Raw genomic sequence first — 23,107 nt, forward strand, 5'->3', positions numbered from 1 at the left:
AATGAATATACAAAGCTAAATACAATATGGATGAATTATTCAAAAACATAATTTTGTGTGAATAAAGTCATAGACAAATATATTGTTTGATTATTTTTATGTAAAATTCAAAAGCTGGCAAACAAAATAATGTTCTACTTAGGGTTTCCTATATAGGTATAAAATCTCCAAAGAAAGGGAATGGTTAATGTATAATTCAAGATATCGCTTATGCCTCAGTAAGAGAGCTGCAATCAGTGAGTAGCATCTAAGAGGCTCTGAAGAATAGTAATGCTCTATCTCTTGGCCTTAGTGGTACATACAGGTGTTCACTTGCTGCCCTTTAATATGTGTATGTTCATCTGCATTCACTCTTTCTGTGTATACTATATTTAAAAAATTTTTTAATTGCAGATTCCAAGGTCACAAAACCAGATATTTCAGTTCAATAGGTTAGGATGGCCCCAAGAAACGTGAATGTTTGTCAAGTTCCCTTGATGATTCTGATGAAAGTAATCTGAGGACCATACTTCAAGTATCTGCTTATTAGTTCTATGGGTTTGAACTCTTTGGTCTTTGAACTTGACATTTCACAAAGAGCTGCAACATGATTAAAGGAGGCAATTAATAATAAATAAACACACAAGTCTTTCAATTCCAGAAATTATCACTTTACTATACAAAAAAACCTAAACATTTACAAAAGAAAATCAAAAGAAGTTGCATTTTTAGACGACATTGGGAAAGTTACACAAGAGTCTGATGAACAAACAACATCATAACACGACTCTGTACCATATTAGTACCATCCAGAGAAATCCAATCAACCATTATACCATAGGTTGAAGTGTTTAGTACCTGAAAGTCAACCCAGTGCCCTCTTGGTTTATCATTTGCCTATAACAATATAAAATCCTAACATCTTTACAAAACATGGAATTTTTATCTATGAGCTTTATAGGAATAAAATTTTGTTAAAGGAAATAAAATATTAAAAAGATGACATAGTTCAGCTGCCAATCAATATTAAGATGCTTTAAGTTATAACAGTCAATCCAAGCAACATTTTAATAATTATAGAAATGTGACTATAGTGTGCTGATATTCCAAGCAATCTTGCTATGGCATAGTTTTATTTTACATATATACAAATCATGTTATTGCATATACACATCAAGAAACTACTCCAGTCGTCACATTTCAAAGGTAGTGCCTATTTTTTAGGCAGAAATTTTCCTTTGGCTTCTTGCTCACAACAAGGGGCATAGGCAGCCATTTCTTTCCAAGAGTTCACTACATTCAAGGAAGTCTGTACTCCTAGCTTGATGTTTTCCTCGTGGAATGATGAGCAGTACTGAGGATTTGAACTGATAAATAGTGTCTCTGATTGAACATTTCAAACATTAGCTACACTTTTGATTTCTGTGCTTCTACAAGACTGTATGACCCTTTCATGTTGGCTTTTCTAGCAAAGTAAATAATCATTCCAATGGCAGGTATTATTAAGGAGGATGCACAATAGAGCACGAGAAGTTCAGGAGAAAAATAATGCTTGTTACTTTCTCTTCCTGGAAAATAACAAAATGGATGCAATTAATGTCTAGTATAAAAAGAAATTGTTTAAGAATAATAGTTACATGTTTTATTTTAACAGTACAACTCGTCCTCTAAAGAGAAGTGAATCAAAGTAGTGATAAGAACCAACAGGACCCAAAATACATATTTCTTTGAATTATTTAAATAATCAGTTAGCAGTTGCTATGGTCATGATGAGTCTAAAGATGACAGTTGTTGATTTCCACAGCTTGGATTCAAATAGATTCAGGTTCAATAGCAGAATGGAAGGAAGGGAGCAACTTTTTAGGACTCATTTAGAAGAGCAAGAATTGGAGAAGAGGGTTTGCTTTGGGAAATAGAAACATATACTAAAGAACTAGGACTCTGATCATTATGAATTAGAATAACTAAACAGTTCTCCAAGAAAAGTCTTGTAACACCTAGAGTGTAACCATTATAGTCAAACACCACATATAAGATAGTAAGGGAAAGAATTCTTGTCGATGGCTTTTTAGAGATATATAGAAAACTTTATATTTTGTATCTCTGAAGTAGGGCATCTTAATACACATTATTCCTCTTCAGCATTTATATCACTTCTCGATAATATGAAGTTTTTTGGATAGCATTATGTTTTAGCTTAAATGTGACTTACTCAGAGAGACATTCTCTGACCTGCATCTCCTCCAGCCTAAACAAGAAACCCTAATATACTTTTTTCCTAATATAGTTATATAACCCACTACATTTTCCCTCCATAGCTCTAATCACAGCTTATAGTTAAACATTTGTTTGCTTATCTATTAATTTTGTCTTCCTCCTTCAGACTGTGAATTACATAAGCACATGTATCTAGTTTCTTTTTGATCCACCACTGAATAGCCAGTACCTGGCTCCCTGCTTGGAGTAGCTTGCACCCAATAAATATCTTTTGAATAGTAATGTATTTTTTTCTTTCTACATCCTGTCATTTTGACATTTTGTTGTAAATTGGGTATATAAGGTAATAGTATACAAAAACTTTAAAATTAGTACTCTTTCTACTTACAAAAATCATCTGACCCCTACAATACTATTTAATATCTTAACCTTATAAGAACATCTATAGAAGATAGCATGGTATTTACTGAAGTTTCATCTCTATTTATATTTACGTTTGCACAGCATTGTATGACCTCACAAATATCGTTTCTTCAAGTGAAGTATATATTGTCTCAGTCCTGGAAGAAGTGAGTGATTTGACCTTGATAATCATTGCTTTACTTTTAGGAGTTTCTAATCACTGGAGATCAAACAAGAAGAAAAGAATCACCGGAGTCAGATGACGGGGAGTCCATTTTTTTGAATTATTGAGGTCAAAAACACTTCACCATAAACATAATGATAATTGCCTATTTTTCTACTTTCCCTTGCTAGAGTAGAACTAGTCAGAGTACAAGGGTAATATTTCAATAGAATTTCCATTATCATAATTATGGTTAAGCATCAATATTGATAACCTGCTGAGCAATGGTATCTCTGCTCCTATTGTTTTCTTTTCAATTTAATACATATTATCTTTTGCCTTTTGTTTTCCCCTCAGATATCTGCAGTAAAATACAAATTCGCTGTTGAGTTGGTTACCAGGGCAACCTTCAAATACAATTTTCTATTAGCTGTATCAACACTGAAAATCCTAAAGACTCCCAACCGTTTCTATCACTGGAATACATTCAAGCAAATATATTTGTAAAAAAAAAAAATTAATTTTAAAACTCAGCTAATTACAAAAGATGACTAGTTGAAAATTCCCAGGAAAAATGTTAAATTTTTGTTTCCATTCATTTGTAGTTATTTTAAACCATATTTAGTTTGGGGGTTCTAGCTGAGTGCCTAATGTGCTTCAATTTGTTCATTTAAATAATGAGTGAAAAATGGCAAATATGTAAGTTACTAACTTAATAAAGCAATTAGAAAAGACAGCAATGTATGAGAGATAAAAAGTGGAGAAGAAGCTTTGGTGTGTCTTTAAAAGAGAATCGTTAACTACAAAAAGAAATATAAAAATGTTGGGAGTCCAAGTTCCTGGGACTAGGCTTAATTAAAGGTGTTCTGGAGGCATTGAGGATTAAATAGGAATAAATGAATTTCAACCTACTCATAACCAAGATCTCAATCCGTCCAGAAACATCCCCAACCTCATTGGAAGCACTGATTACATACATCCCTGTGTCACTTTGAGTAACATGATACTAGGTAAATGTTCCATTCTTTGAACACATAGTAACTTCATTGGCCAGATCAACTCTTTTCAGGATAATCACTGCAGGTGGATGACTAAAAGTTTTACATGTAATCGTGATATTTTCCCCTTCTTTAACATTTCTAGGTGTATGTATTGATATTGTTGTGTTCTGAGGAGGTATCATGAAGACAAGAAAACATATGGTAAGGTCTTGTAATCTTGAGAGATTTGGCCAGATGAGTAAAATTTTTATCCATTTTCTGACCCACGTTTAAATTTTCTTTACACTGATGAGTAGTTGCTAACTCTGAGAGCCCAGTGCCAGAGGCTCTTAAGAATTGGCATTTGTTTGCAAGAATGTTCACTTCAATTTTGGCTTCCAACACACAATGGGAGCTCATTAGCACTCAAGGAGTGGGAGACAGAGTAGTAAAGGCTGACTTGTTCTACTTCCACTGATAAGATCAACAGATCCTACTGTGTGTTCACACGAGGGGTTAGGAGATTAAGAGGCTTCTGAAGTTTCTCTGCTGGGGCCACTGCCCCCTCCCTCCCTCTCTCCATCAGAATAGGGTAAAATGGACAAGGAGCTTGGATTTTCTAAGGAGACAGTTCTGTAGTCTAGAGTTTCCTTTAAGTTGTTCAGCATTAAGATCACCATACTCAGTTATTTTCCTGAAGAGAGTCAATCCAGAAAATATGTAGTTACTCTGTGTTCAGAGAGTGACACTCTCTTCTGGTAGGAAGGAAAATGGTCTGGATAGAACCTTTCTTTTTCCATGTGCCAATTCTACTTCTCTAGTTTCCTTATAACCCCCAGGGAAAGGTTTTGAAAATACATTTAAACACTTTGAAAATGCAGGACCTCAGAGACCAATGATGAATTGTCAACGTTTAAAAAAGCAAACGGGAATTCTACACTGACCAATGATTGATTAATGTCAACTTCCTGGCTGACTCCATAGGATAGAGCAGCTGTGCGTGATTATTTTAGGAAAGACTAAGAAATAACCATAATCATCATGGAATTCAGTTCCATTTTGCTCACTCATTCACCTAATCCTTGAAATTCGTTACAATTCACCAAGCCTCTGACCGATTATAAAAAATAATAAAAAACAAAAACAAAAACAAACCTTTAACATCAAGTGTTATGCTTCTTAATTGCAAGCCAACTTCATTTTTAGATTCACATTCGTATACTCCTGCATCCTCCAACTGGGCCCTGTGGATGGTATATGCACCATCTGTAGACTTCAGCACTATGTAGCCTGACCCTGCTTTTTTCTTCAGGATTATCAAAGTTTGGGGGACATTTCCACATGTACAGGAGATAATGACAGTGTCTCCTTCCTTGACACTCTCAGAAGGAAAAGCTGTAAGTCGTATATCTTTTGGAGCAACTGTGGAAAGAATTTAAAGATACCTCTGACTGAATGAAATATAAACCAATCCCATATTAATTTAATGACAGTAACAATAGCTGTCAAGATGGTATTTGTGCTTACTGTTTGCGTTAAATATTTAGAGGGGTAATTAAAGAAGTCAAGCATTTACTGGATTGTTGTAAATGATCACATTTTTAATAAAAGAAGACAACTCTTATGCTTCTTTCATGTCCCTTAATATAATTCTTTACCCAGCCTAGCCAACGAATAAGTGTTTTAAAAACAGCTGTAGGTTTCAAATGTGAAAAAGAACTTTTTTTTTTTTGGTCACACTGCTGTGCAAATATTTCTTTAAGTATAAAGGTCTTTACAGGCTTCTGAGTTCTGAGCTGGACAATCCCAGATCAAGAAATTAAGCTCTGGGGCTTCCCTGGTGGTGCAGTGGTTGAGAATCTGCCTGCTAATGCAGGGTTCGAACCCTGGTCTGGGAGGATCCCACATGCCGTGGAGCAACTAGGCCCGTGAGCCACAACTACTGAGCCTGCGCATCTGGAGCCTGTGCTCCACAACAAGAGAGGCCGCAACAGTGAGAGGCCCGTGCACCGCGATGAAGAGTGCCCCCGCTCGCCACAACTGGAGAAAGCCCTCGCACAGAAACGAAGACCCAACACAGCCAAATATAAATTAATTAATTAATAAACTCCTACCCTCAACATCTTCTTTAAAAAAAAAAAAAAGAAATTAAGCTGTGCTTACAATCCTTAACAACACCAATTATCCTGGGCTAAGTACTTGACATACAACATCTCTGTTAAAACGCAACCCGTGGAGGGAGGTACCACATCACCATTTTATAAGTGAGATTCCCATTAAGTTCATCTGTTTTGTGACTTGATTTGATACTCTTTCCCCAACCAGAGCTACATCCTAAGGGCTTTCTTTAAGGTAGTGCATTGCCCTGCCAAGGTTCTTCCTTTAAAATACAAATTATTATTGTAATGATGTAACAAGAAAGTCACTAATATCTTAGTGGAAACAATACCAAGGGGTAAGAGCGGAACTGACTGCTCTAGTGAAGAAGAGAACCTTGAACCCCAAAAGGGAAGGTATGAGGGAAATCCAAGTCACTTCATGATTTTGCCCAAAACTGCCTACAGCTTCATCCTGTCAACTAGGAATTGTTTTGTTCTCAGTCTTGCCTCTCCATCCTGGCAAGAATGGGTCTGGATCTGCTAACTTCATCCACCCTAGTGATTCTATGCCATTAAACTGATAAACCAGAGGGCATGGTCACTGCTACTCAATCTCAGAATTTATAAAATGTTTAAGTGCCTTCTTAGGCTCCTAAGCACACACTAGCAGGCATCTTGTGAGATTGCCACTCAGAGTTTAATCCAGCTAGATAAGGTAGCTTTAGTCCTAAGTAATTTCAAAATACATATATACAGCTTCCTATCCTTATTTCAATGCCATAATCAATGCCTTGTAAGTGTAACTGGAACTCTTGGCACAGTTCCTGGATTCCACCTGCAGTTGAAAGAATTTTGGGATAAGTGACTTGGAATGGTTCATGGGGAAGTACTATTCCAGGAGCTTTCCGTGCAGAGGAAGCATCATGAGCTCTTCAAAATGCTCAATGCATTCTGTTTTAGTAAAAATTTTGTTTGTTTCAAAAAGGACTTTGTTCAAAACCAGTAACACAACCAAAATAAGACTAGCAATCATAACTCATTTAATCACTTAGCTCACCTTGGATAATTAATTCGGCTTCTTTTCTGCTTATTCCAACCTGGTTAATGCCTTCACAGACATAAATACCAGAATCTTCCATTTTTGTAGACGTTAAGGTAAGAGTGGTATTCTCGGAAAGAGGCTGTAGATCCCCATTACTTAGCAGTCTGCTCCACAGGATTTTCGGAGCTGGAAGGCCATCGCTAGAACATGTCATATTCACAGATCTACCTTCCTCCAGGACGGAGGAGGGGCTGATCAAGATGGTTGTATCCCCGGGAGCAACTGAAAAGGTGGGGACACCTGTTAGCTTGAGTCTTTATACACCGAGTTCCAAAGAATTTTGATAATGTTGCAAAACTGGGCTATGGATTCACGGATTAGAACAGTTTATAAATCTTGATAACTTTCCAAAAGAGGTTTCTGTCCGCGTTTACTTTAGCAGGTACAGAAGGATAGAGAGTAGAATATGGACACATCCTGGATATTTTCCAATGGAAATAAATTCTGTAGAAACTCTCTTACTATCAAAGAATGGATGATCAATGATAGTACATATTGACATTTATGGTACATTAAACATGACCATGAACTATGTGAATCACCTATGAAAAGGTGGACTCTATTTTTCTACCTCTTGAATCTAGGCTGTCCTTGTGACTAACTTTGACCAATATATCCTGGAAGAAGTAACACGGTAGGACTTCCAAGCCCAGGCCCCAAGAGGCCCCTTTCATGATCACCCTCTTGAAATACTGCACTCTGGTGACTATACCTAGGCTACCTTCCTTGAGAGACACCACATGGAGAAAGAAAGGCCAAGAAACACCAGAGAAGGCCCAGACATGTGAGTGAGGCCACCTGGGACCATCCCCCACTGACCTGCCAACTGACTGACAATGCATGAATGAGCTCATCTAATACCACATTGAACAAACTGCCCATCTGACCTCTTCCCAAATGTCCAGCTTAGAATCATAAGCCAATAAACAGTTGTTTTAAGCACTGGGGGTGGTTTGTTATAATAATCATTATTTTGTTGTTCCTTTTCAATTATTTTTTTCACAACAGTTTTAACTATCAATCTCATGTTAACTCTTTCCTGGTAACCATGATTAAAAAAAATTCATATTAAATTGTGGATACATCATGCATGTACTTACCATTAACATATAGTATCTGTGTACTCTGCCTTTGTTTGGGTTCAAATTCCATTTCATCAATAGGTAACTTAGCCAGACAAACAAGAACTTTTCCCGTGTCTTCAGTGGTGGGGATGAAGGTCATTTCCAAACTCTTGGTCTCTAGGGATTTCTTACTTACATCTTCCAAAAAGATTTTATTCTTCATAATACTCTCCCCTTTAAGTAATTCAATTTCCAGCCGGTCAAAAGGGTACACATCAGGAACCTTACAGCTTACAGTGACTGGGTTTCCACTCACTAACAGACCACTCATCTCAATTTCTGGATCTCTAAGGAAGGCTGCAAATGTCAAGCAAAAATGATGTTTATATGTGACAGTCAAGGAAAAACAGAACTAATCTCTATTAAATGCAAAGTTCTCAAAATGCAGATTTTAATTCACCTGGGATAGGATGATCACTAATATATAAATAACAACATTAAATATAAATAGTTATGACATTAAATATAAATAACGCTGGAAACGAAAAATAACTAGCACATCAAATCATCAGCTAATAAATATACTTTTTATTCTTCTCTAGTGATGCAATCTTGCTGACAGCTGTGGTCTGGTCTTTTCAATGGACATGTCAGCTTCCACCATCCTATTTAGTAACTATATATTTTAAACATTTTAAATATTTTCCAGGACGTATTGGATATTTACTATGTGCTAGTCCCTTAACATTCATTATCTCAGTCTTCAAAACGGCATAATCTAATGGGTATTAACTTATTTTACAGCTAGAAAAACTTATAGAGAATGTATTTTACAGCTAGAGAAACACAAAATTCATGTTTCTCTAAGGCTAAGAGGCTAAGAGTCTGCCATTTGGCATCATATCTAGTAAGTCACTGAGCTGAGATCAGAATTTCTATTTCCTTGAGCTCAGAGCCCAGGCTTGGTTTCACAGAGCCATGCAGCCTCTCATCTCAGATAAGACCCAAGGGCACTTCTCAGTTTAGACATTTTCATTTGCAATGGCCAAGTTTAGGCAGAAAGTCTTAAATGTTCCTTGGATAATACTTGTAGTTAAGAAGAAACTATGAGATTTAGATTCTGAATAACATTTATAACACATCTTATGCAAATCAATAAATGTGAGATTAGAGTGGTTATCAAGAGCAAGAGCCATGCTAAAATTTTTTTCTCCTTAAGCGAAGTGTCGTTAAAGTGCTACATTCTCTAAAGTTTCTATATGATGGTAAGGCTTCACTGCTGGTTCTCATTGCTGTTGGGAATGTGCCTACATCAGCAGGTCCTGGACTCTTGGTAATACGATAACGCAATAAATTTACCCTTCTTCTGAGAGATTCAAATCCCTTTACGGACATACTCTAACTCATGCTGAACAAACTCCTGAGGGGTAACACAAGTTTGGGCAGGATTTCTGGAGGAAAATCTCTACAATTGTTCTCTTGAATTCTACTGAATAAAAACAAGGCAGAATAACCTACTCAAAGTGTAACTTTATGATCACTTTGTATATTTTCTCCCTCGTTCATTATAAACTGAGGAACTCCAGCAATGTCAATTCATAGAGATTTGAGGCTGTAAAGGATTTTTGTTAAGGTGACAAGAACAGCAAGAAAAAGTGTAGTGTATTTATGTGGTGTAAATCAATATTCAAATCTAGTGCAGTCTCCTGTTTCTACTTTTTGTCTGCCACTGACCATCCCCAGTGACAAATCTAATGCCCTGGCTTTCTTTTGCTCCCCATTGCCTCATTTCTCCCATCCTGCCAATCGGCTTTCAAATGTGCCGTCAAAACAGACCTACTAGAGCATGGACTTGAGGATACGGGGAGGGGGAAGGGTAAGCTGGGACGAAGTGAGAGAGTGGCATGGACATACATACACTACCAAATGTGAAATAGATCGCTAGTGGGAAACAGCTACATAGCACAGGTAGATCAGCTTGGTGCTTTGTGACCGCCTGGAGGGGTGAGATAGGGAGGGTGGGAGGGAGGGAGATGCAAAAGGGAAGAGATATGGGAACATATGTATATGTATAACCAATTCACTTTGTTATAAAGCAGAAACTAACACACCACTGTAAAACAATTATACTGCAATAAAGATGTTAAAAAAACCACAAAAAACAGTATGCTTGGGCCTCACCCCCAATTCAAATAATTGAGCAGCAGTCATCCCACCCTGTTATCTGAGTGGACACTGACTACACTCCTTGCACACGACCACCTCTGTACACCCCACATACACAGGGAAGCAGGGAGCATGCAGTGCGTTCAAGTCCATGATGAGAGAGTATCGACAAGACACAGCCTAAGCATTGTGGATGCTGGGTTCTTATGTAATATCTACTTAAGACTTAGGCCAATTAAGTTACATCAAAAATTCTGGTTCAGAGATTTAGGAACCATTCACAATGCTAAATTCCCCTTCTAAACACAAGGATCTTGTCTTGTGTCACAGATTCACATTCTGTTTCTTCCAGTGGAACTGGGAACAACGACGACAAAACAGTAAACAATTCTGAAAACCACTTACAGTAGAGCTCCACGTGGATTCCTTTTTCCAGTTTCTTATGCCCACATGTCACGGTGCACAGATAAAAATGTTCGTTCTCAAATCTCACAGGACTCAGGGTCAATGTGGACTTGGACCCCTCGCTCCTCACCTTCCCGTTCAGAGGACTGTCTATCTGGGTTCTCCAAGAAAAAGATGGGGACTCGCAACCCATGACATCACAGGTCAACACAACTGAGTCGCCAATCTGAGCAGCAATCTGGGATCCAGGGGAGATCTCTACAGTAAACATTTTCTCTGGGGGATAAAAGAACAAGACGAAAAGAAGATAAGATTCTTTTCTTCTTTCATCACAGCTCAATATATGGTCTTTTTTTTTCCTGGCCTCTTTTCAGCTAACATCTATGCCAGGAATAAATTACTCCTTTCCACCTTGGGACCTTCAGAAATGAAACCACATCTTTTAAGAACAAACGCACAAGACGCTGTTGATTCATTCATTCAATAGAATGAATAAGGATAAAAATTTGTCAAGACAGAGATTGGCATCTTTTCAGCAAAAAAAAATCATTCTCCACTCAAATGTAGTTTATTAAATCCCTGTAACAGTGGAAAAACAGCTCAAAAATATAAGAGGTTCCAGTGTGTCAAGCATTGTGGAAATCACTTTACATATATTATCTCATTTAATCCTCACAACTTCATGAGCTGATATTATTATTTCTGTCTCCCTCTCCTCCCCTTCTTCCTCCTCCTCTTTCTTCTTGAGGAAAAATGATAAATAACCTCACCCAGGTTACAAGTGGCAAAATTAGGACTTGAAGCCAGGTGGGTCTGATTCAAGATCCCAGCTTTTCAATTGCTTGAACAACTAAATCAAATCATCCTCATGTGGAGATAAAACAAAATCTAAGAAAAGTACTGAAAAAAAGTTATACAAATATGTCTTCTGATTAGAAGCAATGCCCATAACAGACCAGCACTTAGAGCTTCTGTATCACCAGAATAAAGCTGCACCATTGAAAGTCACACAGAATCACATTGAAAGCAAAGTCAAAATCTAAGCATTAAAGTGGTACGCAGGCCACCTCTTAAATTTGTTTGATACAATATAAAAATACTTTACTATTGACTCAGGGGCTGAAAACTGAGATGCCAGGGCAAACTCCTAAGTCTCAGATATCCAGAAAAGCTCTTTGGCTGCCAGTGCCATCCCTGCTCGTTGTTTCTGACTAGATTGTGAAGAGTTTTATGCGACTATTTTAAGAAATGTGAATTTTAATTTACATGCAGTTAGGGTTTGGTTGAAGTAATATAAAATGTGCACCTTTCTTGTTTAAGGTAGATAACTCTGGTAGCAGTGCATAGGATTATGTTGGGGGACAGAATGATAGCAGGGTGACCATTTAAAGACAATTATCTATAGTTGAAAAACCGTGGGGTTTGGGGTTTAAATGGGCCTCTATTAAATGCCATTAATGAGTTCTGTGACTCTAGGCAAATTGTCAACTATTCTGTGCCTGTGTTTTTATTCACCTCATAAGGTTGTGGTAAAGAAAAAAGACGTAACATTTATAAAGTGGAAAGAGAATTCCTGGCAAATATTAGGTGTACAAGCAATAAGGGTCATTATTAATCTCTGGGTGACACTATTCTCTCATCTGTAAAAAGGATATAAAATACATACTCGTTAGTTATTTCTTGAATATTAGAGGAAACATATGTAAAGTGCCTGGAATATAGCTGGTGGATGTTATTTATTGATAAGAACATCTTTCAAGAGTTCAAGTGAGAGATGATAAACTAAGGCAATGGCAAGAGGGTTGAAGAAAAGAGGTCAGATTCTAGGGATCATTTTGAGGTAGAACTGACAGGTTTTGGTGATATGGAATAGGAACATGAATTTCAGAGTAAACAGCACATAATACATAGTTCAAATCTTGGGAGTCCAGAGTTAGAAGGGAGGAGGACCAGATGTGGGAACCTGAGAATACTAATATTCAAGGGGCAGAAGGACGAGAGAAAGCCAAGGAATGAGGCAGTGAAAGAATGATGAGAAATGGAAAGGAACCAGAAAAGCAGAGCCATGGAAGTTCTGGCAGGAAAGATTTCCAAGAAGTATGAGTAAGATGAATATATAATTGTATTAAAGCACATGACGATCAGATGGATCATCAATAAAAGTTAATGAAGTAATTTTGGCATTGAAGCTATTTCACTATTGCTTAAATCCAAATGATGGCAGCTTTATCAGTCCTTTTTCGCATTCTGCTTACCTTGAACAATTAATTTCACCTCTTTTCTGTCTTTCCCAACCAGATTAACTGCTTCACACATATAAATTCCAGAATCTTCCATCCTCATAGCAATTAAAGTGAGAGTTGCATTCTCAGAAAGGAGCTGTAGATTCCCATTGTCTAATTTCTTGCTCCAGAAAATCTGTGGAGCTGGTAGACCTTCACTGGTACATGTCATCGTCACGGAGTCACCTTCTTGCAGGCTTGTGGAGGGGTTCACAGATATAAGTGTGTCCTTGGGTGAGACTGAGAAGGCAAGGCACAATAGTAGTCATTGCTAAGCATCATCTTGATCCAATAGGGCTACGGTATTTCTCTCATAGACTTTATTTACATACTTTCACAAATTTGACAAACTTTCTCTGCCAAACTAGGGTAAAGAATTGCTGAGTCATAAAAATTAGTCAATCCAGTTTCTGACTAATTTGATGGAGTTACTTTTTTTGATGTTTGGTGTTTTCAGATGGCCATAGATACTCAGAAATTAAGAAAACCCTTAGAATAATGTGGTTCAATCTCCTAGGTAAAGTAGAAGTTCCGGCTCAGCTTCCTTGCCAAAGGTTCATTCAAGTCAGCTTCAACACTTATGGTGCAAGGAAATCCATGCCTTATAGTAAACACAGTCCATTTGATTTGGGGACAGCTCTAGTTATTAGAACACTTTCCCTTTATTGAGCTGAACTCTTCCTCTTTGTAACCAACTTTTATACACCGGTCATAGTTCAGTCCTCTACTGCTAAAGAATATATCAAATCCCACTTCTACGTGACTGTCTTTCAAATACTTAGTTATAGCTCTTGTTTCCAAGTTTTATATTCTCTAGGAAAAATATCTATTTTGACTATTCTTCTCAAAACATTGATAAAACGTTTCCATCTCATTCTCTTTCAACTAAACTTGTTATAGAAGGCAATACTCCTTTTAAGTATGGTGTCAAAGCAGACCAGAGCATTTTAGCCTAGAACAAAGCACAGTGAGTCCACTCCTACCAGTTTTGGGATTTCAAGACTGCTTCAGCTCCCCCAGCCATCTCAGGGAGCATGGAGACAATCAAACCTCATCTCCTCTCTCTCACCCCACACATATGTGTCCAGATGAGCATACATATACGCACTCACACACAGAATAAGTGCCCACCTCGTAAAATCTCTATACCTTGATATTTCAAGGCATGGTATACGAGTTTACAAAACATGATTAAAAACATTTTATCACTTGAGTCTATTTCCTACTACCCGATCAGGTGGTATTAGTAGTCCTCTTTGATAGACTGTGAAATTAAGTGACCCAAATTCACACAGTTAGTGGAGCCAGAACTTAAGCTCAAATCTTCTCAACACAAATTTGATGTGCTTATTAAATTATGCTATTGTCAAAAATTATGCTCTCAATGAATCAAAATGGTGTAAAAACTACAAACATTTTCTTCTTGACTTTAGCTGCTAAGTTTACTGTTGTATAGATCCAAGACTAAATTCCCATAGACTTTATTTACACAAGTACTTACTGTAGACTTGCAGTTTTTTTGTAGTCTCCCTTACTTGGGGTTGAGAATCAATTTCATTAATGTGTAATGTAGCTTGACAAACAAGAGCTTTCCCAATATCCTCATCAATAGGAGTGAAGGTTACTTCCAAACTCTTCGTTTCCTGGGACTTCATTTCTGAAATCTCCAGAAAGTTCTGTGTCTTCACGGAATGGTTGCCCTTCAGTAATTCTATCTCCAGCCTTTCAAATGGGTAAACATCAGGGACTAAACACGTGACTGTGACTGGCTTCCCAACCTCCAGGGGACCACTCAAATGGATCTCTGGGTCCTTAGGGAAAGCTGCAAAGTTCAAACAAATACATGCAAATGGACTTTTTGTTCATGTTGTATGAGGTCCCTTACTGATTTAAATCAATGTAAACTAAATCTAATATGTTTGCGAATACAGTCTTAATACAGAAGAATTGTTTAAATAGCCTTTCATGGTTTGGGGTAGGTTCAAGAACTGGAATCTCCTGTTAGAGAGTTCAGTTCTGACGCTGCATGTACTAAGTGTTGCATGTTATCAGAGTGAAAGGAAGGCGAAGAAATTCATGTTTATTGAATACTTATGTGTGCCCATCACTGTGCTATTCATTTAACACCAATGACTTTATTTCATCCTCACAACAACCCTAAGAAATAGATACCACAATTCATAGATATGAAAACATAAACTTAGCACATGTGCATAACTTTCCTAAGGTCACACAGCTAGTAATGGTAAAGCTGGGATTTAAACTCAGGATTTTTATTAGTCTGTACTGCTATTGAAGATATTTTTATGTTATATCACATTCTCTTATTTTAGTGAGGGCAGATATATTTCATTTTATGGATAAGGAACCTGAGGCTTAGAATGGCATTGCAAAGAATAGTTATTGGCCAAGATATGCTAAGAAATGAAAAGAACAATTCTAAATAATTGGTTTCTGAAAAATGGTGCCTCTGACAGGAATTCATCCACCAGAAAGGTACACCTGTGCAGTCTTTAAATTCTGGAAGGCATATTTGCCTCCCAAAATGCCTAACTCAAAGTATAACTAATACTCCATTTGAACTTTTTAGTGTCAAGGGACACATTAGTTCAGTCAGCCATTGCTTTCCTTGCAAGGCTACTTTTCATTGCAAACCGCCAGGATGGTAACACATTGGCTCGATTCAAGACTGTGAAATAAGAATACAAAGTTTCCAACTCTAAAGAATATTACAATCAAATGTGGAATGGAGACAGGACTGTTAAGCATAATGAAAGACAGACATTCTTGAAAAAAAAACTAAAAAACTTCAGCCAAGATAATTAAAGCCAGAAGGGCCTTCATTTCTCTTTTTAAATCTTCAACTATTTGGTACTTGCGAGGAAAGACAAAGGAACTGGAAATGTTTTGCTATGTGAAGAAACAGTATTTTTCATTTTTCCACCAATAGTCCTGTCCCTCATATTCTGAAAGAAATGCGCTTATAATACACATAGTTTGCTGTCAGGTAATACAAGAACTCACTACTTTCCCCTGTATTTACATAAGGGGGCCTTTCAAGGAGCTCAGGAGGCTGCACAGACATAAACTCTGCATGTACAACCAGCATAATTGAAAGCAGCCGGCCAGGCACAGTTTCTTGGGAAGCACTAGCAACATACAGGCTTCTTGAAGAATCAGTTAAGGTTACTGGACAAAGTTGTCTCCACTACAGCAGAAGAGAAGCAACATAAGTAGAAAAGATAATCAAATGATGTCTTTCTGAAGAGATGACTATCAAGGATTCCAGTATTTTGGAAAGAGCAGTAACCAGAATGCAAGTGATTTATTTCAGGTTATTTTTTCACTCCTTTTGCTAACTTTCTTTGCTGGATTGAGAATGGATTTGGGTACATTTTGGTAGGCTGGTAAATGAGGGGTATTCATTCACATTCACAAGGCAAATCTAGTTCATTATACAAATATCTTTGAGGTTGAGTGATTGAGCATCAAGACTTAATGGCACCAAACAAAAACAAAAACAAAACCTCCTAAATTTATCTCCACCAAAGTCAAATGAGTGAAATGTTTGCAGATATTTTTCTTCTAGCTAAAGGGGAAAACTTTGTACAGGAGCCCATTACTAAATTATAGATCCCCTGCTTAATCTTTAAACTAATTTTAAGCACCAAATTGCATAAGAATAAATAAATGGAAAATCCCTGAAGTATGGAATTCATAAATCATTTAGACACATGGACAAGTGAACATATAAGGATATAATTGAATAGAAATTTTTTAAAATAAAATAAACAGAACCTTAGAGATCTTCACTTTATGATTAAGAAAACTGAAGCCTAGAGAAGTTGAGTCTTACCCATGGTCACCATGTTTGTGGCAGAGTTGGAAATAGAAGCTAGGATTTGGGTCTCTGGTCTAGTGCTAGGTTCAGCTGTCTCTAGCTTTCTTGGTACACTGGGTCCTCTAGCCAAGAATCTGGACATGAATATACTTTTTTCTTTCTTTTCTTTCAAAACTATCCTTTTAGAAACTTATTTTAAAGCAAAATGGAGAGAAAATCAAATATTCTCTGAAGTACTCACAGTAGATCTCCACTGGGATTCCTTTTTCCAGTTTCTGAGACTCACAAATCACTGTGCACAGGTAATAGTGTTCATTCCCCAGACTAACAGGATCCATGGTCAGCGTGGATTTGGTCCCCTCATTTCTCACCTTCCCGTTCAGTGGACTGTCTATCTGAGTTCTCCAGGAGAACGATGGGGACTCACAGCCTGTTGTGCTACAAGTCAGTGAGATGGAGTCACCAATCTGAGCAATAATTTTGGATTCAGGGAAGATGTCGATTTTAAAAGCTTGAGCTGTGAAGGCAGAAAGAAAAAAACAAACACTGGTTTGTTGAGTATTCTAGTCCTTCTTCTCTGTTCTAGTATAACACCCAAAATACAATCTGGCTGATCTCTTTCCTAAACTGCTTCCAACTAACGCAAGGCAGCATTGAAGTCACTTTCAAAAGAAGGTGTTGAAATCATCTTCGCTTAGGAGAACCCTCATTCTGACCTTGATGCCCATTTATCAGAGTTGTTTTGTCACTAGCTAAGTTTGCTCTCATTATCAAGTGCAGGAAACTAAAAGACAGACCTTCCTAGAGATAGAATCCAATTACTCATTTGACATTGGAAAAAAAGTATCCAAAAAACATCAACTTTACAGCTGTAATTATGACAATATAATGGTGTCTAGCAATACTCAATAGCACATTAAAAGTTAGGTTAAATTAAATTTTCCCACTCTTTAAAAATCCTAGTGCCTTTCTTTACGACCATAACAAAACTGACTGAAGCCAAAATCAGGGCTAAAATGGAATGCTAGCATTTGGAACAAATCAAGGAGAAGAACTTACAAACTGCAAACACCATCCAAAGTATATTTGAGGCTCCAAAGATCACAACCATCTTCCTAGGCATTTTAAGTTGCTGTTGTTATGAGAAAATAATGGTTCCAAAACCCTTCTTTCTGTCCCCACTGAAAGTGCCTGGGAAGTCTTGAGCTCCTAAAGCCAGTGAGGTTCAGTGAGGAATGAAATAGAAAGTCTGCTCTTTATAAAGGGTCTTGTTGCAGAGACACAGAGGCGGAGGGAAATCCCTTCAAGGGGAAACCCGGAGCAGAGCCAGAAAAAAAGTTTAACTGACACCCAGCCAAGTCCAGTGTTAACCCCTTCCGTTGCTCTCAGTACTGAAACTACTATCTCTGCCCTAGAAAAAGAAAACACTTCCAAGCCTATAAAATTAAAACTTTTCCTGATTTTTCATTCTGAAAGGATATCTTTGCATGAAATATATAAAGTAATGCTTGTGGCAGAATGAGGCTTTCTGAATCCAATGGGGAAAAGAGAGGGAAAAATAGTAAATTACACTCTAGGTTTTGAAGTGGCTAAACAAGCACTATGTCATGTGAACTGATTCTTCTCCATTAGGAAGATATATTTGCAATTCTAAAACAGAGACTAAATTTTCTCTTGCAAAAAAAAGGAAAAGATCCTTTCTTTTGATGAGTTATTTTTTAAAAGAGAGACAGCATAGCTTCTTAGTTTTATACGTTTTATTCACAACATAGTTTTTTTGACAACAAACATCCAGCTTCTGAAATGATTTTCTTGAGTAGAGAATAAAGGAACACTACCAGAACAAGAGAAAGAATTTTCCTCTTCTGTTTTAGAAAAGTTACCAATTCTTTGGTTCAGTTGCTGGATAATTGGAAGTCTTTTGCAGACTTAAATGAAATGTATGGAAGTCATCTGAAGTGGTAAATCTCTTGACTGTGAGATTTAACCACAAACACAGTTAAAACATGAAAAATAATTTGTTTCTCTTTTATGGTAGGTGACAACAACAATTTTATGCTCTTTTTCCCCGCCAGTGAAAAGACTTTTTAAAAGGTATTTTTAAATGACTGTTTTTGCCTTACACACACATACTTAAGTCTTTGCAAAATGCTTGCCCATCAAAAAGAAACCGGAATAGCCACTTCCTTGTATTAGACTTGTGCAGGTCTTCCTCCCACACTGGATCATCAGTTCGTATCATGGTCCCAGACCAGTTCTTGTTCAGCATTGTATCTACCTCTGCCTTCCCAATATCTAATGCTTGGTTTTGCACTTAGTGGGTACCAAAAAAGTGCAATCATAAATATTATAAATTAAAATTTGGAAAAGAAACTTCCAAAATGCTAGCAATAATATGTAAATAGTGCATGAGAAACATGTTGGATTCTACAAAACAAAAAAAAATACCAAAGCTCATGGACTCCCAGGGATGTGTACAATAAACAGCCCTGTGCTATGTGACTGAGGAAGGCCATAACTGAGGTTTGGAACTGATAACTGCTCCTACATGGCTGGAGAGGTTCTGGACCTCCTCTTGGATGCTGATGAGGTTCCCACTCAAGGCTAAGGAGAGAAAAAAAGTGGAAGAAGCTACTGGCTGTGATGGTATAGAAGTGTGGCTTCATCTGCCAAATAGCTAAGGATCAGAAAAGGGGCTTCAGGCAAAATTAGCTGATGAACATGTAATCTAGAGGTCTTTTACAATGTTCATGTCATGGAAGAAGATTATCAGAATCATGTATGTTAACTGCTTAACTCAGAAGAAATCAAAAGGGAATTATGGAGTTTTATTGTACTCTCTGGGGTGTAAAAACACAAAGTCAACCATAGGATCCAATTTGGGATCACTGAGAACAAGTCATAGCAAATAACTTCAGTATCAAGCTTGGATATGATTCCAAGCTTGGAACATTGGAGAAATATCTAATCTATTGAATTAGTTCATAGTGGTTTCGGCAGAAGTCCCTCATGACATACTTGAGTTGGATGACATTTGAGGTCCTACCAGCTCCTTCCAGGTTGAGTTGACTGTATTCTCTTCTGTGACCTCTTCACTAGAGCCTACTAGCAGTGAAGTAGTTGTCATGCTGCATTTACCTGTTAACATGTCAATCATTCCTAACTTACATACTCAGGTGTTTTCATTTTCCATCATAGCATCTAGCCCAGAATAAGATATTCTTAAAATTTGTGGAATGAATGAGTGAATAGAATTTCAAGTATAAGGTTAACAGATTGGGACTAACCTATCTGGATAGAGTGTTAACTGTGTTTTTTCTTTGAAATTGTTCAGTTCAACATTTTTATCAGTAACACAGGAGACATGATTATCTAATTTATTCATAATGCAAAACTGAGAAAGACAGTTAACCTTAGACATGACAGAATCAAGATAAGGATGATCTCAAAAGATGTAATAATGGTCCAGATAATGAAGTGAAATTTAATGGGAATACATTAAAGTCCAGCATTGAAATGTAAAACATCAAAGTCTTGAGTAAAATATGGAAGAGTTTTGACTTGATGGTAATCCATAGGAAGACCCTCTAATGGTTTTAGTGAATCACAAAGTGAACACAAGGCAACATTGTCATGAGAAACCAAAATAGATGTTGATAAGCTCAAGGTGCACTCATAGCATTCAACCTTCTTATCACCTGAGGCCATAGTCTCCAAGACCATATTGGGAGCAGAGGTGTCTGATTCAAGGCTCTAGTCCTTATGAGAGAGACTGACAAAATAGAGGGTGTCCAGAAGAAAGTGATAAGCCTGGTAGATGGTTTTAAAATCCCTGGCCTGGTAGGAGCTGTTGAAAGAATAGGATGTTTAGTTTGGATAAGAGACACCTATGAAGTCATTTGATAAATAAATGACTGATGTGTGAAGGAAGGAATATACCTGCTGCTCTGTGCTATATCAGAGGCTAAAGGTAGGGCTTACTGGTAGGTAGTTACTAGATTATTAGCTGTAGGAAGGCCAGGGGTATGTGTGTCCTGTTCACCACTAGAGCCTCAGCACTTAACACAGTGACCAGTAGATAGTAGGGGTTCAGTAAATCAATACTGAATGAATAAATAACAATTTGAAAGAGAGCTTGACTCAGATCCCATTAGTCCTGAATTCAAATTCACTACTCCACCTAGGAATTCCACAACTTTGAGCAAGTATAGGTAGCCTCTCTACACTTGTTTACAGACGCTCAGATAGGGATAATAGTATCATTTTAAGTGATTCACATGATTTTTATGACTATCAAGTCAAAAGTGATCATCTGAAATCTCTTTAAATAAAAATAGCAAAGTGCTCATTGGTTCAAGATGGTGGAGTAGAAGGACGTGTGAGAGAACTGGAACCACAACTAACTGCTGAACAATCATTGACAGGAAGACACTGAAATTCACCAAAAAACATATCCCACATCCAAAGACAAAGGAGAAGCTGCAATGAGATGGTAGAAGGGACTCAATCACAATAAATCAAATCTCATAACTGTTGAGTGGGTGACTCACAAACTGGAGAACACTTATACCACAGAGTCCACCCACTGGAGTGAAGGTTCTGAGCCTCACATCAGGCTTCCCAACCTGGGGGTCTGGCAACAACGGGAGGAGGAATTCCTAGAGAATCAGACTTTGAAGGCTAGAGGGAGTTGATTGCAAGACTTCAACAGGACTGGGAGAAACAGTCTCCACTCTTGGAGGACACACACAAAGTAGTGTGTGCATCAGGACCCAGGAGAAGGAGCAGTGACCCCATAGGAGACTGAACCAGACCTTCTTGCTAGTGTTGGAGGGTCTCCTGCAGAGGTGGGGGGTGGCTGTGGCTCACCGTGAGGACAAGGACACTGGCAGCGGAAGTTCTGGGAAGTACTCCTTGGTGTGAGCCCTCCCAGAGTCTGCCATTAGCCCCGCCAAAGAGCCGGGTAGGTTCCAGTGCTGAGTTGCATCAGGCCAAACAACCAACAGGGAGGGAACACAGCCCCACCCATCAGCAGACAAGCAGATTAAAGATTTACTGAGCTCTGCCCACCAGAGCAACACCCAGCTCTACCCACCACCGGTCCCTCGCATGAGGAAGCTTGCACAGGCCTCTTAGATAGCCTCATCCACCAAAGGGCAGACAGCAGAAGCAAGAAGAAATACAATTCTGCAGCCTGGGGAACGAAAACCACATTCACAGAAAGATAGACAAAATGAAAAGGCAGAGGAGTAAGTACCAGATGAAGGAAGAAGATAAAACCCCAGAAAAAAAACTAAATGAAGTGGAGATAGGCAACCTTCCAGAAAAGGAGTTCACAATAATGATAGTGAAGATGATCCAGGACTTCAGAAAAAGAATGGAGGCAAAGATCGAGAAGATGCAAGAAAAGCTTAACAAAGACCTAGAGGAGTTAAAGAACAAACACCTAGAAGAATTAAATAACAAACAAACAGAGATGAACAACACAATAACTGAAATGAAAAATACACTAGAAGGAATCAATAACAGAATTACTGAGGCAGAAGAAAAGATAAGTGACCTGGAAGACAGGGTAGTGGAATTCACAGCCTTGGAACAAAATAAAGAAAAAAGAATGAAAAGAAATGAAGACAGCTTAAGAGACCTCTGGGACAACATTAAACACAACAACATTCGCATTAGAGGGGTCCCAGAAGAAGAGAGAGAGAAAGGACCTGAGACAATATTTGAAGAGATTAAAGTCAAAAACTTCCCTAACATGGGAAAGGAAAGCCACCTAAGTCCAGGAAGCACAGAGAGTCCCAGGCAGGATAAACCCAAGGAGAAACACGCCAAGACACATAGTAATCAAACTGACAAAAATTAAAGAAAAGAAAAATTATTAAAAGCAGCAAGGGAAAAATGACAAATAACATACAAGGGAACTCCCATAAGGTTAAGAGCTGATTTTGCAGCAGAAACTCTACAAGCTGGAAGGGATGGCACAATATATTTAAAGTGATGAAAGGGAAGAAACTATGACCAAGATTACTCTACCCAGCAAGGATATCATTCAGATTCGACAGAGAAATCAAAAGCTTTACAGACAAGCAAAAGCTAAGAGAATTCAGTACCACCAAACCAGCTCTGGAACAAATGCTAAAGGAACTTCTCTAAGTGGGAAACACAAGAGAAGAAAAGGACCTACAAAAACAAACCCAAAATGATTTAAGAAAATGGTAATAGGAACATACATATCGATAATTATCTTAAATGTGAATGGATTAAATGCTCCAACTAAAAGACGCAGGCTCACTGAATGGATACAAAAACAAGACTCATATATATGCTGTGTACAAGAGACCCACTTCAGACCCAGGGACACATACAGACTGAAAGGGAGGGGATGTAAAAAGATATTCCATGCA

General features: G+C 37.8%; 1 protein-coding gene across 2 annotated transcripts; it reads right to left on the reverse strand.

The window, feature by feature from the left end:
* Positions 1-643: 643 nt before the first annotated feature.
* Positions 644-17,913, reverse strand: VCAM1 (vascular cell adhesion molecule 1). 2 transcript variants are annotated; one of them, XM_082676765.1, is made up of 9 exons: positions 17,760-17,913; positions 16,942-17,217; positions 14,361-14,681; positions 12,833-13,099; positions 10,578-10,853; positions 8,043-8,363; positions 6,898-7,164; positions 4,897-5,163; positions 644-1,547 (listed from the first exon to the last, which is right to left on the reverse strand). In XM_082676765.1, the coding sequence occupies exons 1-9, from the start codon at positions 17,821-17,823 to the stop codon at positions 1,387-1,389; spliced, it is 2,220 nt and encodes a 739-aa protein (XP_082532891.1). In that variant the 5' UTR covers positions 17,824-17,913; the 3' UTR covers positions 644-1,386. The 2 variants fall into 2 exon arrangements, with proteins under 2 accessions (XP_082532891.1, XP_082532892.1); XM_082676766.1 differs by lacking the exon at positions 6,898-7,164.
* Between the last annotated feature and the right edge of the window lie 5,194 nt (positions 17,914-23,107).

The sequence above is a fragment of the Grampus griseus genome (genome assembly GCF_964374135.1).
Source record: "Grampus griseus genome assembly, chromosome: 1".
NCBI classification, from domain to species: Eukaryota; Metazoa; Chordata; class Mammalia; order Artiodactyla; family Delphinidae; genus Grampus; species Grampus griseus.

Bases quoted from the DNA above. Each gene is read 5' to 3' on its own strand.
- VCAM1 (XM_082676765.1), bottom strand. From the start codon at position 17,823: ATGCCTAGGAAGATGGTTGTGATCTTTGGAGCCTCAAATATACTTTGG. The intron at 8,364-10,577 runs GTAAGTGGTTTT...TGACATTTGCAG, and splicing joins AATCCACGTGGAGCTCTACT to CCTTCCTTAGAGATCCAGAA. The intron at 1,548-4,896 runs GTTTGTTTTTGT...GTTATTTTCCAG, and splicing joins CATAACACTTGATGTTAAAG to GAAGAGAAAGTAACAAGCAT.